Below are 19,971 nucleotides of genomic sequence, written 5' to 3' on the forward strand. Positions count from 1 at the left end.
CAGGAGGGATGGGTCCTTGGAGAGGGACATCATGCTTGGGAGGGAGGAGGGACAGCGCAGGAGGGGAAGACCCTCTATGAGATGGATTGATTCTGTGACTGGGGTAATCGGGATGGGTGTGTCAGAGGCGGTGCGGTTGGCGCAGGATAGAGCAGGGTTTAGGGCTGCTGTGCATAGGATCGCTATGAGTCAAAAACGACTCGACGGCACATAACAACAACAACAAACACCTAACTTTGGAGGGACTAGGGAACATTATGCTGAGTTAACTAACTCAGTCTCACAAGAACAAACACTGTATTAAACCATTATTGTGGAATGAGTATGAGGAACCAAGGCGGGGAGAGTGAAAGCAGAGGGGTGAGGATGGGTGGGGTGTATGTGTTAATGATAGGGCTGCACAATTTGATGGGTGGGGGTGTGAAGGAAATGGGAAAGATCTTGTGTGAAAAGCAATGGATTCGAACTTTGTAAATAAATCTCTATTTTTTTAAAAATCCAACAGTTTATCTATTAAAAAAAAGGAAAGCCTCCATCAAATCATGGTTGCTTTGGAAAGGTGTAGGGTGCACATCAGATCACTAGAAAAGTTTGCCAACTGCACTCCTAATTCCTGGGTGTATGCCCTCCAATTCCAAGCCTAATGGCCAGGGCAGGTGGTGTGTTCACCATACCAACAGGCGGCAGTGCCTGGAAAGACCAGCATCTAAAATCCAGAAATAATACAGCCTACCATTTCACTTTGTGAATCCTTTATTTAAAAAAAATAAATTTAAAAAAAAAACCCAAGACAGCCAAGGAATGCAAATTTCAACCGTGAAAATGCCACACCAAAAGTTCTTGTCACCCTTCAACTATTCACCCCCTCCTCCACCATCAATACACACATAGTATCACTATTTAGCCAACTGAGCAGAAAAATGAGCAAAAAGTCTTTGCGGGATTCTTGGTACAGATTAAGAGGACACATTTTTATGCCAACACTTGCAATATCTACATGAGCCAAAACTGAAGACCCTTGCCAAAACCTACGAAATATGTCCAGTGACCATGTCCAGAGGCCAAATAGACATGCACGCTGGGATGATGGCTTTTCTCTTTCTTCCCTGCCCTGGCACTGAAAGCGTTAAAGAAAACAAGAAAAGAACAAGTGAGTGTACAGGGTAGGATTTACTGGCATTTACTTTTAATCTATGGCCCTTCACTCTGTAGCTTATCGGGCCTCTGTCAGTCCTTTTTCCTCCTTTATATTTCATGAGGAGCCCCCCATGCTGCTAGCGAGAGACAGAGCCCAAGTGTCCATAAGCTTTTTGTCAGGTAAAAAGAGAAGAAAAAGGGAAGGAACAAGAGGAAAAGCAAAGCTAAGAGGCATCTATTAGATGTCACTAGGCTTTTGTATTCATGTCAATGATTCAGGATTAGAGTATTTGAAATAATCTTATTGAGAAGAATCAAAAGGCCCACCGAGTGTGAGGCTGCTCTGTAGCATATGGCAAAGGGGAGGACAATATCTTATTAAATATGTGTTGGCTAACACCATTACTCTTATATTATATTACAGAACTACTGGGCCTCAAACAGTTAGCGGGATGGTATCATTAGCCTATCTATAGTTATGGCATAGTTATATTTTGGAGATCACTGTGTAAGATCAAGCTTTATCATCTGCCAGCTTGTTTGTCTAGTTAAGTCATTGCAATAGGGTTTGAGGGCATGTTTGGAACTAGAACCAAGTACTTCACCTTCAAAGATAAAAATTCCCAAAGCACAACAACAATCATTGACAATCATTCTGATCCCACTGCCAAGAGAAGTGTACAAAGCCCAGATGAAACACTAATTCTACTCTCGTCCCCAGAATCCGTTTCATTAAGTTAACATCATTTAACTGTCTACTTTATATGTGACCTCCCATGGAAAACATGACACTGGAGTTTTTGGGGGTCTAACTCCTCTCTCCATGAAGAATATATACACACCCATTCAGCTTCACACTTTTATCAGGATGAAGGCAATTAAAATTCTATTACAGTAAGTACTGTAACATTAAAACCTTCATTTGTTTCTGGACAAAGACATGTAATTGGAGAAATAGTTTGCAAGGGAGATTTATCTTCATCTGCCACACCTTTAAAGGCTGCGAGCAACGAAAGACAAACCTGTACTGTTCACCATATTTCATTGATTGCAATATGAGTATTTGGGTCACTTTTTATATTGTCCTGGACAGTATTTGGTTACACCATGTGTAAAGGGAGGGACGGAATGAGGGTGAAGGGCGGGAGAGAGGGAAGAATCTGTCTGCTTCAGATCACTTCTCATGCAAATTAAGAGGACCAAAATATCATCTCCTCATATTCAGGATCCTCTAAAGAGAGTTTCAAAAATCTGGTCCCAGCTTGTTAGAGAGTTTGGTGAGGTGTTGGCAACAGGCAGAAGTAAGAATTCATCAATAGCCGGTTAGACTTAAGAGAGGTTCTTGTTTTTCTAATTTTTTTTTTCATTTCAAACAACCCCTTCTAGAGAAGGAAGAAGGCATAGAGTGCTGTATTCTAATCACAAACTGACTGTACAAATTTTCTAATATGACATAGAATACTGATTTCCTGTGTTTTTCCAGAACTGTTTCAAAAGCAAAGTTATGATACCATGAAATAAAAATGCACCCCACAAGCTGACACCATACACACAGCTGATTCTCTGAAGCTCTGTTAAATACATTTCTTGGAAGTTACTGCCATTATTTGCTTTACAGGAAAACCACTGTTGTTCATTATACAGGGTCTGCAGTAGTATTATACCATGTAAAAGTACTCTGCATTATGATATATTGTCAGCATATTTAAAATGCATTTTAATGTATCCTGGGTGTGTATTTGGGAATAGCTGATAGTAAATGGAATATAGATTGCTATTTGCTTATTGTATATTGTTATTTTCTTATTACAGTAGCATACTGCACATATATAAGCTCGTCTCATATTTGGAATAGTATTATCTGATATGTGCTAAAATTTAGAATAACATTTGTTCACCGAAGTTTCATTCCTAATAATCACATATGAATTTCCACTGAAAAAAACAAATGTTTGAGTACATTAAACTTAATAAACAACTGTAAATCCCATGCTGTCTTTTAACTTTTTGGGGGGGTGGGGAATGCAAACTTCTCCAACGAACAAAAAAGGCTTTCATTATCTTTCCTGGAGCAATTTTAAATGGTAAAATCTTCCTCCTTTTTTTTTAATACAACCACTCAAATGTAGGAAATCAGTTGCTAAGAAAAGTTTACCAGAGCTCTGGGAAGCACATTCACACTTCTGATTCTTCAAGCCCCAGATACGCATTTGTGTAACATACAGAATGGTTATGTTTACTGGTGGGTCTTTCTAAAAACTAGATGAAGACTAAAATAAGAATAACTGAAAGATCATCAAAATTTAAAAAACAACTATAACTAGAACCTTCATTTTGTAATTTTAATAAAAGTATATGTTAGGTTTGTGTTAAATGAAGTGCTTGGTTTTTATAGAAGAAAAATAATTAGGATGTTTATCATTGGTGATAAAAGACAGAGGAATCCAGATACCCTCACAATCTTGAAAGATTTATATATACCCCACCCCATCATCCATTGGTTGAAAAAAAAAATCACAATCTCATCTTAAAACTATAGTGTTGTTTTCCTACTATATGGAAGGACATGCATGTTATATAAACAGACTGGGTGCACTAAATCAAGAAAATCAGCTTTTAAGGATAGCTCACTGCTACTGAGTCGATTCTGACTCATAGGACCCTTTAGGCCAGAGCAGAAGGGCCCCATAGAGGTTCCAAGTCTATAGTATTTACTGAGGCCAACTGTTACATATTTCGCCTTCAGAGCAGTTCATGGATTAGCAGCGTTTTGATTAGCATGTGAGTGTTTAACCACTGTGCCACCAGCGCTCCTTAGTTCAGGCGTAGAACAAGACTTTTCTTTCTGAAAAATTCTACCATTGTGTTTGCATCATTTAGAAGGAGAATATATCTTCAATAAAACTATTTGTTTGAAACCTTTATGCAAGAAAGCTTTTATGTTCATATGCTGATCACAAGACAAAAGCAACAGGTAAAAAGGGCATTCCAGTATCTTATTCCCAAACATTCTATTTTAAACATTGATCACAATACAAACACTATATGTGTTGTCTAAATGAAAGTAATTTAGATATGGAAGATTTTTAGAAAATTCTGAAAACAAAACCAAAAGTGTCCAGCGTTTTCTTCCGCTTTGAGTCACCCTCCTCTCCCCCCCCCCCCTTTTAGGAGATGCTCAGGTAAGTGTGGCCAGAAACACAGCAAATCCAAACAGACCAGGTTTTACATATTACCAAATTTGCAAATACTTCAAAATGTTGCATGTCAGGGACTAGATCTCATAGTTACAGGAATTTTTATAAATGGAAAAGAAAGGCATGGTAAAGCTGTTAATGTTACAATAAACAAATGCATGATCTTTAGAAGCAAATTAGTGGCCACACTTTTGAAACCCATGTGTGTTTGGGTTTTGGTTTTGTTTTTTTGTTTTTGGTAACAACTGAAGTGAACACAAAGCTGGCCGATTATTACAGCCACATTATATAGGTCCAGATTGACGAGACAAGAGGATATTATTTGAGGAGGAATTTCATCCTTAAACTTTTCTAGCCATTAAAAAAGAAATACTTTCTTAACCACTAAGAATCCATGGTGCAGGGAACTAAAGTGTAGAGACCTTATTTTCCTTCCCTACTTAGTAAACAACTGCCTCCAGAAACTCTATGAACTGTGATAGGTGTCAATAGTTGTAGAGGGGCTTCAGGCATTTCGTTCATAGGGTCGCTATGAGTCATGCTCAACTTGAAGTCAATCAACAACTTAGGGATACAGCCATTTCATCAATCAAACTCATCTAAATTGGGGGGGGGGATAAACAAGTAAATACTGAACCACCTCCTATCACTCCTACTGGAATTAAATGACTCAAACCTGGACAGAAACTTCAAGGTTTTGTGAGAAAGGAATCTTGTAGCATAATTTGGAGAAAGAAAAAAAATGGTTTTTTGCAAGACCATCTATATTTAGCCTTGTTATTTCCCCAAGATAGTTTAATGGCTCAAAGGCAGAAAAATAGACTTTTGTGAAGCAAGTCAAGCCTAAATGGTAGTCCTAACTAAATAGATATGGAATGTCATAGAACACCTAATATATTTCGTTCAAGTCTTTAAAAAGTGTTTTCATACAGAAAATGGAAGACTTGTTTCTTTTATAGATTCAGGAAAACTGGGTTTCCAATTCAGACTACCCTATGTGACTTTTGTCATTATCATCTTTTCTGATTCTTACAAAGTAAACCTAATTAAGAGCCTCCTTCATTAGTCTTCTAGGAAAATTAGCACAGCTTATGCTAATTACTCCTGCAAAATTTAATAAACTTGTTGAAATGGGAATAGTCTAATGAGGTTTTATTTATTGAACTAAGATAACTCCAAGGAAAAAGGTTAGGACACAAGGATATCCAATGTAGTAATAAAACTACAATTTATTCAATTTCTAAACATGAATTTTATTGCAAACCTTTTAAATTCAAATATGAGTCACTCTTTGAATATGTTAAATCAATCTCCACCTTAATTCAATAACTAGAAGTAATTTTTTGCTTTTTACTTTAACAATAATTACCATACATAGTCCTTTGCCTCAGCCATAATGAAATTTGCTGTTATTAGCTCCTGGTCATCAGCTATTAAAAATAACACACTTGACTTTTCCCATGTCTATGCAGCCCAAATATCTGGATAATTGGGCCCAGGCCGGGTTCTATGCTTCGTAATCAGGCTATTTGGCATCAGGCAGTGATATAATTTGGCAGTCAATTCCAGATGTACACTTCTCACTTCTACAGCTATTTTTTTAAAAGCAACTTGACCAACTGTCATGAGCATAGAAAATGTATGAGTGCACTCTTTTTTTAAACTTTCTGAATGCTGTTATTATAGAATGAAGTAGAAACCCATTCTCTAAATCACAGTGTGCAACTGCCGATTTTGTTGATGCCACTTTTTTGCTTTGATAGAATATGCCAAGTGGATGTCCCCAAATTACTGGCAACAAATAACACAGCCAAAATTTAACATAGAAAAGAGCTTACCCTGCACCATTGCTGTATGACCAGAAAGCCTCTTCTCTCTAGCCTATAAATAGTTTTCCTGAATAACCACAGCTTAAAGTTCTTTGACTGATAAAAATAGCCATGTTCTTCCAAAATCCGAAGGACAAGCACAGAGAGCGAAAAGTTATTGGTGCTCAAAAGGTGACTGCGTATTAAAACTATGCTAAATCATAACCCAAGAATTGATTGTACTCTCAGCTCTATAACTGCGTATCATATGAATCTTGTAAAAACAGTTACTATTGTTGCTGAATGCAGGCCCCATAACCTATTTTTACAAAATATGCAGGGATCTGCATCCATAAATCCAAAAGCAAATCAAACTCTAAGCACGTAACACAGATATTATGCAATCAGTAATACAGAATCAAATTGGAAACTATGAAATTCAAACACAGTCGCCATCATTTTTCCCTCTTTGCAGCAATTTTACAGAATTGAAAAATCTTTCCTATTTTGCCCTTCCTTGCGTGAGTTCTTTTCTTGTTGTTATTCTCTCTCTTATTTAAAAAAAAACATGGAAGTTTCACGTATCAGCACAGACAGGACTGGAGCTTTTAAGACTTTTGGCAGACTAAAGGACAAATAAATTCTGAAAACTCAGATGCAAATGAAAATAGCTGAATGGGGTTTTGCACATCCACTGGCATCACTGCTTGCAAAGGTAGTTCATGGGAGAGGGTGGCAACAGCCAGCAAATAAACATATGTTGGGACTTGGGAAGATACACTGGGTTTTAGCCGTTTCGAAAGTACTCTCTTAAGAGACCAACTTGGCTACACACTATTCTCCACTTTGTCAAACCAGAAGGGGAAAAAAATGAAAAGGATAAATGTCATGGGTAATATCTCTAAAGCCACCAGCAGTATAAAGTGCATACTTATTTTGCCTAAATTGTTTGAACTACCCCAGCCAAGAAAAGGTTTTAAGTACCCTACTGGGACAGATGCAAGGCGGCAACAAAAGAAGCCACACTAATGCAATCCAGGTAACACAATCCTGTTTCAAAAACACGGGCCGGGCTAATTACAGCGCTGCTGAGTCAAGTTTCTTATGCCATTGCAACCCACAGGAACAGGTCAAAATCAAATGTTATTCAAACCACAGTCATATCAACCTTCTATATCAGAGTCACAGTTTAAAACCAAACGAAGAACTTAAAAGCTTACTCTATTCAAAAGAAGAAGGAAAAAAAATAGTGTTTTCATTGCGGGGGGCAACGTAAGGTTCTTGTCATCATCTAAACCAAAAGAAACTGGGCAGCTGAAGAAAATGCTTGTAGTCTCAAAGTTTTGGTGAATATCTGAGCAGGTCTTTTGATCACAGCAGTTTGGGTTTGTTTGGGTTTTTTTAATATTAGGGTAAGAGAAACTAGCTTCAAGGAACAAATGATGATTTAAGGATGCATATTTAATTGAAGCAAACAGTATTAAGTTTCTATTTCTTTTTGTCCATGTTCTTTTTATCACTTAGCTTCCATTGAAGAAAAGGACATTGTCTGAATGGCACAGCCACTCTCATACATATCCTCACCATTCAAATGAAGAGACAGCACACAGCCTGACTCTCACCAAACTTCTGTGTTTTAATTCTGAATCAAATGCTTCTGCTCGCTTATCTCAATAATCTTTTCCCAAGCAAAAGTAGATTTTTAATGAATCATCTGAGTAAAAGCTACACAATTAAGATAGCTGGCTTCAATGTAAACTTTTCTAAAACTACTTGGCAATCAACATTGCACTTAAGCCTGAAGAATCATGTAAGTGAAAACCACCAACCAATCTTTTGGCATAAATTATGATGAAGCATACAAATACTTTTACATCTATTATTTATCGTTAATGAAAAATTGACTCAAGCTCAAAAAGAGGTGAAGAACCAGAAAGATATTTCCCCCCCCCCTTTAAAACTCATATTGCCAAATCTCAAAAAGGGGGCTTGCCTCCAGTTCTTGATTTTTCTCAATGAGGAAATCGGTCAGCCTGACTTGCAAGATTCTTGTTCCAGCTCGCGGAGGCTGCTCGCTCATTTCCTAGCTGACAACTGACAGTATCTATAAAGCTTCCAGGCCATTTAACTCTCAATGAGTAATACTATGTAACAAATGGTTTATCATACATGTTTCCATACAATGAATTTCAATAATTAAAATGTAAAATGAATATTTGGAATGCGACTCTGCATAATGTGCGCACACACTGACTCGGAATTGCACCGAACAACTAAAACAGATTTATTGTTCTACAGTGATTTACTCGGTCATGTCAGATTAGTAATATGGATCTGTTTAAAAAACACAATAATTAAGACAAGCAGGATAAATTAATCAACTTACAATACAGAATGAGCTGCAATCAAACCCGGGAAATAACAGCCGAAAATCTCAGTCCACAGATCTCTTTAAACTGCTTTTATGCATAAATAAAACCTTAAAATGTAGATGGATTACATCCAACAGAACTACTGTAGCTAAAAGTGATAATGATTCAAACATTTTTCAAATAAAAGTTAAATATTTATAAGCACCCAACCACATTTCATAAATCACAAACTATTATTATTTTATTTCTGAAGCTTCCTGGCACAGCATGAGGATTGAGCCACACAAAGTCAGGAAAGGGAAAAAAAAAGAAAGAAATAGAGAGAGATATCACTTTAGAAGCATGAATCAGACACAAAACCGGAGCAATTCAAGAAACAGGCCTTCAGATAACATTCCATATGGCTTTCTCCGGAATTGCAACCGCTCGGCGCAGCTTCCGTTGTGAGCAACAGTCAGACTTCGGCCACATGCATTCCTAACCCCTGCCCATGAGCGACACAAGGCAGGTGTTTCATTATAATGAGGAATAAGAATCCAGTGAAAAGAGAGTGGTCCCTACCTGTCAATTATCACTGGATCTGAGGGAGTCTCATTTCGGTTGCCACAGCTTTTCTTGTCACAACAGCGGCTGTGGAGCAAAAGCGAGAGGATTTAGAACAAGCATTACAATGTAAAATCATCATTTAGGCAGACAGAAGGTTCAAATTGCTGGGTTGCAAATGCTAGAATTACCACAAAGCCATACCTGGCAATCAACGGATCCCTGGGACAGAAAATTCTATTTGGGTCACCTATGGGTTAATGGCCAGGCTTAACCTCTCCCTGCATAAAGAAGGTTTGGAGAGGGGCTCTCCCCAGCCACAGCTGACAGCTCCAAGCTGGGGTCTCTTCACTACTGCCCGCAGTGCTGAAGAGTTCACTGTGAGGTACACTGTTATTACCCACCCAATGAGAACATTCAGGGTTGTGGGTGGTTTAACCGTTCTTCCTGCAAGATCACGCTAATTGTGTGCAGCTCGTCAACAGTGAGGTATGAGCAATTTCTCCCCCTCCAGTCATTTTCTATTAAATGGATTCCTTGTTCTTCTCCTTTCTCTTAATGGAAGAAGTTTCCCTCAATCACAGCCTTCTCCCAAATCCTGAAGTTGTAACTGCTTTGGAAAAGTCTTCACGAGAATAAAAGTACAACACAATTTCTCAGGAGAGGGGTGGAGAAAATGCCAAGAAAAACAGAGTGTGGAAGTCCATACACCCTCTGGTTTCCACGGCCTGCACTGGTCACCGTTGGGACAGTGAGCCCATGGCTAGTGCTGCCCTGACAATGGACGTTCTTCATTAGGTCGGCAATGACAGCTTTGGGAGAGACAAGTGGCCACACCACAGTTCCAACCTGGTTCTGATCTGATCACTGGGTCAGTTGGACTTTTGTTTTGATTTTTTTTTTAACTGAGATATTTTCAGAGTGATAAATTAGAATTTTTTAAAATGCCTGTTGTCAATGAAGACCATCCATCTGAGACTTACTTGCAAATAAAGTCATGTCCACTGCAGTGCAGGCTATAAGTACACACTTGGTCAGTCCATAATACAAGAAGATAATTCAAAGTTTTAACCTTAATATGAGTTTTTAAAAAAAAATAGGCTCTTTTCTGCTTTCCTCTTACAAATACACACAAATAAGCACAAAACCACACATACCCACTCTCACACACATGGCTTAGTGAATGACACGGCCTAAATGTGGAGAGCTAGGTGAGGGTAAAGCCCTTTCATCTACAAAGGTACAAAAGATGGAAAGAATCTCTAAGCCCTGAAGTTCGTTTTCAACATCAGGAATATTTCCAGATAGGGAAGATCTCATCAGAGTTGGGGTTCATTTTTTCTTTGCTAGAACCCCATCTCTGAGAAGAAACACAAATGTCAAAGGTGGTGCTCATTCTGACTGTCTCTCACATCTCCAGAGGAAGAGCTGTGTGTCCTCTGTCAACACTCCACCCTAAAGCCATTGCATCCATCTCCTAGGTTTTTGCTTCCTGATTGGCACGGTGCTATTTCCTCCAGACTCACGCTAATATCTAAAAGACGGATAAAGAAATAAGGGAATTGGAACCTCAAACAGCTGGAAAGTCTTTAAAAAATGTTGTTGTTGTTGTTGTTGTTATGTGCCGTCAAGTCGTTTCCGACTCATAGCGACCCTATGCACAGCAGCCCTAAACCCTGCTCTATCCTGAGCCAACCGCACCGCCTCTGACACACCCATCCCGATTACCCCAGTCACAGAATCAATTCATCTCATAGAGGGTCTTCCCCTCCTGCGCTGTCCCTCAACCCTCCCAAGCATGATGTCCCTCTCCAAGGACCCATCCCTCCTGGCAACATGTCCAAAGTATGTCAGACGAAGCCCCAGAATCCTTGCCTCCAAGGAGTAGCTTGGTTTAGTCCTCTCCAAGATGAATCTGTTTGTTTTCCTGGCAGTCCACGGTACATTCAGTACCCTTCTCCAGCACCACAGCTCAAAAGCATCCACTCTCCTTCTGTCCTCCCTAGTCATTGTCCAACTCTCTGATGCATAACAAGCGATTGCAAAGACCATGGCCTGTATCAGGCGCACCTTAATCTCCAGAGAGACACTGTTGCTCCTGAGTACCTTTGAGAGGTCCCTAACAGCAGACTTTCCCATCGCGATACGCGTGGAGCCGAGCAAACTGAAGCTGTGAACACTCTCAATCTCTTCGTCATCCATCCTGACGCTGCCAATTAATACTTATAGTATTAAAAAATAACAACTTTAAAAAGAAACACCATCAGCTGAAGTCTGGTACCCTGTACTCACATGTCAAGAACTTGCCAGAACAGAGTCAAGAACACTGGCTCTGAGTCAGAGATCTACTTGTGTCACCAACGGGTGCAGAGCTCTCTATCTGCATTACTGTTCCTCACATTACCTCACCCTATCAGTCCCACTCTCACTGAATCAGTTGCAAATGATAGCAACCATCCATTCAGTTTCCAAGGAAATAAATCTTTATGAGAAGAGACTCCCTGTCTTTCACACAGAGAGTGGCTGGGAGAGTCTAACCTCCAACTTTGAATTTGGCAGCTCAATGTGTTATGCACTATCTCACCAGGTAAAGGAAAATATGAACTAAATAAATACCCTAAGTTCTTTTTTGTTATAGAGTCTAAATTACTGCATTTGTAAATTAAGGGCAATTGTCATGTCTACCTCTCGGTGCTCGGATGTGAATTCAATGCTACAAAGGGGCGAAAACGGCTTCATGGCTGAGCCTACTAAGGGCTCAGTGAACGGAAGCTTCATTATCCTGGCCTGCTCCTTCCTCCTCTGATCTCCTCCTTCTCCTGTTTCTCCAAGTGTGGGCAACGCTGCCCAGTGCTCAGCAAAGGCTGCAGGTCTGCGCAGGTAGACCATTCACAGAGTTCAAGTCCCATCACCAGGGAGAAAAGAAAATGAGAAGACCTCTCTGCCATCATCTTCTTTTTCATTTAGGTTTTTTTATTATTAATTTTAATGAAAATTTACAGAGACTTTGCATTTCCATTCATTCATTGTTGCACTTTTCTCCCTGCCCACCCCTCCTCCTCACAGTACACTCCTTTCTTTGAAAAGTAAAAGAAAAATTCTTTCATTGTTTTACAATCCCTCCTCCCAGGTCCACTCCACTATGCAGCCTTCGTTCTAGACTTCTGCCATGACAATAATACTTAATAACATATCCCTTTTAAACAGTTCTCTCTCTCATCTGTTCCAATGTGGTATACATTACTTATCCCATCTTTCTCAGTCTCCCCCCCAACCCCGATGTCAGTCCCATTTTACAACAGTGGCACCATGCAGTATTTGTCCTTTTGTGACTGAGATATTTCACTTATCTTCTTGATCAAAGCAGCAAGTGAGCAATGCAAGCTGCTGGAAGTTCTTTTCTCCCTGACTGTAGTCCTGCCTGGACTAAAGGCCTTCTAGGAGTCCTCACAGCTTACAAGACGATATTGTGGACCAGCACCTATCTCTCAAGCCCTCTCAGTGCCCTCCCTCCCCAGTGGAAGCATGTTCATCCCTCACCTATGCTCCTGCAGGGCCCTCAGGCTACCCAGTCACCTGACTCTTGCTCTTCACCCCCTATTACAACCACAGGGATCTTTCCAAGACTTTAGTGGGACTGGGTCCCCCTGTAGGATTTCCACAATACTCAGACACAAGCATGTCGTGAAATGAGGCCTCCTGACCTCCTGCAGTCCTCCTCCTCCTCCCCCAGCTCAGGTACCCAGGTCGGTTTCAATCCTCACTGATGGCCCACACTGCTCAGATCCTAGAGTCCAGGTCCAGGCCAGCCTCTTCCTGGGCAGCAAACGAGCAAATAAACTCTGCTCTGCCTCCATGCGTCACCCTGCCTGCTTCTTCCTCAGAAAGGCTTGCCCTGGCACACACACAATCATTCAAAGGATGTTCCTCCCAGGGCACTTCCTTCACCCACTCTTTATTGAATCAACTCAATAGTTGCCAGTTCAGCGGCTTTAGGGGGTTGTAAGTTGAATGTGGGGAGACTGTCCGCCCTTCTCCCTCAGAGGAGCTGGTGGATCTGAACTGTCTCAGAGGCAGTACCTTTCAGCAGCATACCCCCTACAGACTACACCACCAGGTCTCCCTTCAGGGTACTTAACGCAATGCAAATTATAGTGCACAAGTATTCTCTGTACTTTTGGTTATAATCTTACTCCCCTGTCCTCCCTTCCCTCATAACATTCCACATGTTGTATAAAGTGACGAAACCGTCAGTGTGATTTGCCTAATGACTGTTATAAGCAATCTGGTGGAGCGGTACATAAAGTACTGGGCTGCTAACTAAACAATTGGGAGTTCTAGTGGTCCTAATGGTAAGGACACTCCCAACCTAAAGGTACATGGTTCAAATGCACTAGCTGCTCCACAGAAGATGGGCAATCTCCTCCTGTGTGATTTATAGCCTCTGAAAACCCACTGAAGAGTCAGTTTCAACCTACCAATAACTAAAAGATGGGTAGTTTAAACTCACCAGCTGCTCTGTAGGAGAAAAGTGTGGTAATCTATGTCTGTCAAGACCTTGGAACCTGATGGAGAATCCTATGGAACAGTCCTAGTCCACCCTACTGGGTAACACTGAGAGACGGGGTTTGAAGTGAATAGCACAAGACTTGGGATAAAATGTGATTGCTGTATGCCAGTGACTCAAAACCGACCCAGAGCTGAGCAACAGTGGATTTTCAGAAACTATAAATTGCATAAAAATAGACTAACATGCACGGATATTTGAATGAAGGACGAAATTACTTAATGAATGACTGCTAGGTATTGTTGTTGTTGGTGGTGGTGGTGGTGTGCCGTCAAGTCACCTATGACTCATACCAACCCTGTATGTACAACAGCTTTAAACCCTGCCCTATCCTGAGCCAGTGTCTCTGACTCCATCAGAGCTAATCCCATCACCCCAGTTACAGAGAAAATATAATTCCCCTAACGCTACATAGGAGGCACTAGTGGTACAGTCCACAGGGTGCTGCACTAGTACAACAAAGTTTAAACGTCTGCCCGTGACAGTTCAAACCCGGCATGAGCAACGCAGGACAATGATAGGTAGTCTCTTTCCATGCAACTTACAGCCTCAGCAAGACAACAGAAGGTGAGCCATGGGTTGGTTCTGACTTGACAGCAATGCCTTTCGTGAATGTTACATGTGGGATGCTCTGCTGACAGAGTCCCCTGCTAATCCAAATGTTGTTCCTCCCCAGCAGCCCGAATCTCCCACAAAGAGGAGCAATCTTCTCTCCTGCAATTTAAAGCCTCAGAAACTCAAAAGAACAACAGCTAGGAGTGTTTCCAACACTACAGCAATGAGTTCGAATGTCTAAAGCTACGTCTTAGGAAGAAAAGGGAGGTTAACACATATAGGAAGTCATGCTGGCATTCTAGGCAAACACTTCTGACAGCTGGAAGATGTGCTCCAGTCACACCATAAGATGAACCACCCCCCATCCCCCCGCCCCCAGCAAAAGCTCTACCAGCCCTGAGACAGGTCCTTTAACCCATGCACTACCCTCATCTCTTTAAAAGAACAAAGCTTCTGGGAGGAGCCAGATGAATTAAAGTACAGGGTAAGAGAGAACCTCCCCTCTCTGCTGTGTCTCAAGGGGCCCAGGGAACAGACAGATGGCAAGGGCAGAAATGCAGAGGGAAGGATAGGAAGGGGCAGGGGGGGATCCGAGAGAATGAAAAAGTAAACAGACTGAAAAGACTGAGAAGTCATTTCACACCCGTACAGAAAATGTTATATAAATTAGGAGAAAAAGACCCAACAGGTTTCCTGTTCCTCAGATCATGTCATCATTTCATCATGTCATCAAAATAGTGCCCACAGTGAGATCCCATTAAAAGAAAAGGATATGATCTAATATAAAAAATATGAAATCTGTGCAGCTATTTTTAAAAAAGGTGAGTTCTAATTTACTACCACAGAAAACAATCTAGACTATATTGTGAATTAAGAAAACCAAGTTACAGAATATAGACTTGATTTCTGGGGGAAAAATTGAGAGAATTTGCCCCAAGCATGGCTCGCTCTCTCACTTAAGCCTCCGCACAAACAGTATCTATCACCCTTAAAAAGACCTCTCCTGACCACCTCCAGAGTTCTCCAGCCTCCTTCATTTTTTCTCCACAGCACTTGTTACTAGTTGCAATTGAGGTTTTTCTGACTCATGGGGATCCCATGTGAGCAGAGGAGAGCGAATGAACAGGCTTTTCAAAGATCTGATAAAGTTTTGGAAGCAGATTTCCGGGCCTGTTTCCCAAGGCACCTCTGGATGCACTGGTCCCATAAATCTTTGGGGTAGTAAAACCAAACACTTAACCACTTGCGCTCCACAGGGACTCCTCCAGAGGGCTCCTCACATTACAGTGTATATTTATTTGTCTGCTTCTTTATTGTCTGTATCTCTCACTAAACTATCAGCCCCATGCAGGCAGGGCTTCACACTGTTTTGTCCACCCTTCTGTTACCAGCAATTACAAGAGAGTCTGACACACAGTAGGTGTACAGAAAATAGCTTTTTGAATGAATTACTAGAAAATTCAAAGAAGTTCTCTATGTTGTTGTTTTTGTTAAGTTCCTTTGAGCTGTAGACGACTCATAGCGATCCTATAAATAGGGAGAAGAATAATGAGCAGAGAATAAGGAGAATGCAGGATGCACTGGTTTTTATTTTCATGCTTTTGTAGTGTTTTGCTAGCTATTGGAATAGATGCACTGTCAACCCAAAGGCAGGTGGTTTGAATCCACCAGTTGTTCCACAGAAGAAAGATGAGCAGTTTTCCCTTGTGGGACTTACATCCTATGAAAACCCACTGGAGGGTCATCTAAGAGTTGATTCCACCTCACTGGCAATGAGTAAGTGATTAGAAACTTAGGGAGCTAAAGTTGTGCTAACCCAAAGGTGGCATCTGTCTGGTGGTTTAAATCCATCCGTGGTGCCTTAGAAGAAAGATGGGCAATTTCCTCCCATGTGATTTACAGCCTCGGAAACTCAGTGGAAGGTCTGCTATGGATTGGTTCCGACTCACCAGCAATGACAGAGAAAGAGAGAGAAATGACAGAGCTGTGGGAGGAAGGTCTTCCTTAAACTGAGAGGTCTAACCCTGCTCCCTTCCTCCAACTCCACAGAGCCAGGCAATGCAAATCTCTGTCCTTACTGTGAGTCTTCCACACTAACAACTGAACAGCCCTAGTTCCTGCCACTGAACTCAGAAGGATCAAGAAAAACGGGTCTCAGGCTCCATCACACACAACACAGCCATTAACCAGGAGGACAGGCTAAAAACAGAAGGAAGTCACTTCATTTAATGCAGCAGGGCTGAAACAACACAGCAAATGAAACAGATGAAAAGTATCTACGGAGAAAAGTGAATACGTAAATGTTAAAAGTCACAATGATAAGCATGCTCTCATTAGGAGGTGAATGATAGTCACCCATGCAAAACTGTTTTTTGAGGCTCCTATTATTTACTGTCAAGGACCTCTCAAAGGTGTTAAGGAGCAATAATTTCAGTTTAAAGACTAAGGTGCATCTAATTCAATCCATGGTTATTTTAATTACTTGCTACACATCAGAAAGGTGCACAATGACTAATGGTTATGGAAGAATTGATGCCTTTGAGTTGTATTGGAGAAGAGTACTGAACATCCCACGGACTGCTAAAAGAACAAACATGTCTAGGAGAAAATGCAGTCAGAGAGCTCATTAGAAGCAAGTCTGGTGAAGCTTTGTCTCGCTTACTTTAGGCATGTTGTTTTGTTTGTTGTTGTTATTGTGCACCTTTGAGTTGGAACTGACCTATATGTGACCTTCTAGAGGGTTTCCAGAGGTAGTAAATCACACGGGAGGAGACTGCCCATCCTTCTCCCACAGAGCAGCTGGTGGATTTGAACCATGAGTCTTTGGGATTGCAGTGCAATTTCATGTTGCAGGCATGCTGTTAGAAGGGGCTGTTCCTTGGAAAGGGACCCATGTTTGGAAAGGTGGGGGATCAGCAAAAGAGAGGAAGAACCTCAACTAGATGGACTGACAAAGAGACTGTAACAGTGGGCTCATGTATGTCAGAGATGAAGAGGATGGCACAGGATAGGACAGAGTTCAGCTCTGCTGTTCACAGCGTTGCTAGGAGCTGCAGGCACCTAACAATAGCATTGCATGTGACATGAGGTTAAGTACTCTGCTATTAAGTAAAAGGCTGGCAGTTCAAACTCAACTAGCCACTGTGCATGAGAAAAGACTTGATGATGTGCTCTAGGGGAGACTGCAGCCTAGGAGCCCTATAGGGAAGTTCTCTGTCACACGGGGTCACACTGAGACAGAACCAACCACCTGACAGCAACTACACATGCCCATTTGCTTTTCCTAATTCATTCTGTTACCAGAACAAGATTGCAGCCAGTGCCACCACTGCCTTAAATCCCTTCCCCATTGCAGCCCAAGGGACAGGAAGGCAGGGTGGCCGGTCCCAAGGGTGAGCGTCCCACACCTGGTGTGGCAAGTACACCGTGGATTCACAACCACAGTCCTTCCCCTAACAGGGCTGTGCACCGGAACAACCCTGCACACCCAGTAAAAACACACAAGTCTCTTCCTTAAGCGGCCAAACACAGGTGGTGCATTTCCTGTGAGCTGACCTGCAGCTTCATAAATCAGAGGAAGAAACGTCTGAATATTTCCTGGTCATAGGACATGGAAACTGTCATCTCATCTCAGAGGTACGGAACCTCCTTCTGTAAGAAGAGGTGCTCTCAGCTTTCCAGTAAAAATTGAGATGCCTCACCTCGTTAACCTAAGTAGCTAGAGAATGAGATACAAAAATAGGAATCAGAACTCTCGGATTAACAGTTACAAGGATGACTCGTTTTAAAAGAATTCCTTACATAAACAGACTTTCTTATGCTCTCTTTTTCCCACATGTCTTAAAATAAGTTATCTGTCTTCATAACTCAAGCCCTTGAATTCTCTGACCCTTCCTTTCTACCACATCTGGGACCCTCTTCCTATTAGTAACAGCGCTTGCTCTCTCTGATTTGCACTGTTGAAAAGCCTCTCCTGGTTTGCACTTGACTAAGAACCAAAAGGTTGATGGTGTGCACACATCCAATGGGAAGTTAAAAAACTCCCATAAAAATGACAGACTAAAAAACTCAAAGGAACCCTTCTACTCTGTGCCATGGGCAATGGCCGAGACTGTGACACATAACAAAAACTCGAGTCCACCAGCTGCTTCATAGGCGCAAGATGGGCAATCTCCTCCTGTGCAATTTACAGCCTCTGAAAATCCATTAGAGGGTCAGCTATGATTTGGTTCCAATTCAATGGCACTTAACAAAGCACAATCCTCCCCGGTTTTACAACACTGCCTCATCTCCTCATTATTTTTTTATTTTTTCTTTCTCATCTCCTCATTCTTAACAAAACAGAAAAGAAACCACAACACAACAGCAAAAGAAAACTCATTCCTTCTTTTCACTTGAGTTCATTTCTTCACTGTCAAATTTTCTTCCTGTTGGAGTTACCTTCAATCTTTTAACATCCAAACCCCATAAAAAACTGACTTTCAGGCTTCAGCATCTACTTGAGTCTTTTCTATCAAAGCTCACCTTCTGGCTGCTTTTCTCAGGCTTCATGACCATCTGGATCACTCTGGCAATTACTACATATGGACCACTCCCCCTCTTTGAAACACTCTTCCTTTTACTGTGCCCTGTGTGCTCAAGGTTATTTTTCTTTTATTCTTTCATTCAACAATTTCTCCTGTCTCTGTGCTAAATATGATTATTCTTCAAGGATGGCTCTGTAGCCTCTTATCAGTTTCTCCACCTTCATCAATCCCATTCAACCCACAATTTCAATTCTACTTTTAGGAAAAGGTCTTTTACCTGGACTGTCCCCTCAGCTCCAGTCCACACACAGATCCAGCCACTTCCAGACCTCTCCACAGAGAAAGTCTGCCTGAATCACCAAACAATGTACCCACACACTGCCTCATCCTCCTCTTAATTTGCTTCATCCTTCTTCCCATTTCCACTTCTACTATTATTTGCTATCGAGTCAATCTTGATCCACAGCGATTCCATGTGACAGACTACAAATGCCTCATGGAGTTTTCATGGTGAAAAAATCAGAAGCATCGTGCGTGATAGGGCAAGGTTCCGATCTGTTGTTCATAGGGTCGCTATGAGTTGCAATCAACTTGATATCTCCTAACAACAATAAGAAGAACAATCTCTGTAAACGATTTTCGGGTTTTTCTCTCACTGAGCTGCTAGGTGAATTTTAATCTCCAACTTTTCTGTCAGTAGTTAAGCCCTTAGCCGGTGTGCCCCATCCCCTGTTTCACTGTTCTTAGGTGCTAGAGTACTACTCATAGCAACCCTATGAACAACAGATCTGAACTCTGTCAGATCCTGTGTCACCCTCATCATCTCTCACAGACGTGAACCCACCGCGGTGTGTAGTCACTGGGTCAATCCGTCTCATTGAAGGTCTTCCTCTTTTTCGCTGATCCTCCACACCTTTCCAAAAATGATGCCCCTTTCCAAGGATCGGCCCCTTCTAACAACATGCCCAAAGTATGTGAAATGAGGTTTCACCATCCTTGCCTCCAAGGAGCATTCTGACTGCACTGTCTCCAACACTTATTTGTTTGTTCTTTTGGCAGTCCGTGAGATGTTCAGTACTCTTCTCCAACACCAATGTTCCCTCCCTCCACTCAACAGTACAGTCTTCTGCCTCAACTTCCACCAATGTTTTACACACTGTAGTTGCTAAAGGAGTGATGAACTATCACAAATACAACGAAAAGAACATTTGTGCTCTGCTATGCTTTCCTTTCTTTCGATGTTCTTTTATCATCATTCATTTTTAG

General features: G+C 41.3%; 1 protein-coding gene across 1 annotated transcript in view; it reads right to left on the minus strand.

Moving 5' to 3' along the window:
• The window catches only part of EBF1 (early B-cell factor 1), a 527,426-nt gene that overhangs the window by 488,890 nt on the left and 18,565 nt on the right, over nucleotides 1–19,971 (minus strand). The window contains exon 6 of the mRNA XM_006897033.1: nucleotides 9,076–9,144. Coding sequence (XP_006897095.1) covers nucleotides 9,076–9,144 — 69 coding nt within the window. The remainder of the gene's footprint in view (nucleotides 1–9,075; nucleotides 9,145–19,971) is intronic.

This window comes from Elephantulus edwardii, unplaced genomic scaffold, assembly GCF_000299155.1.
Source record: "Elephantulus edwardii isolate Elephantulus edwardi_28Jun2011 unplaced genomic scaffold, EleEdw1.0 scaffold00197, whole genome shotgun sequence".
In the NCBI taxonomy this organism is placed as follows: Eukaryota; Metazoa; Chordata; class Mammalia; order Macroscelidea; family Macroscelididae; genus Elephantulus; species Elephantulus edwardii.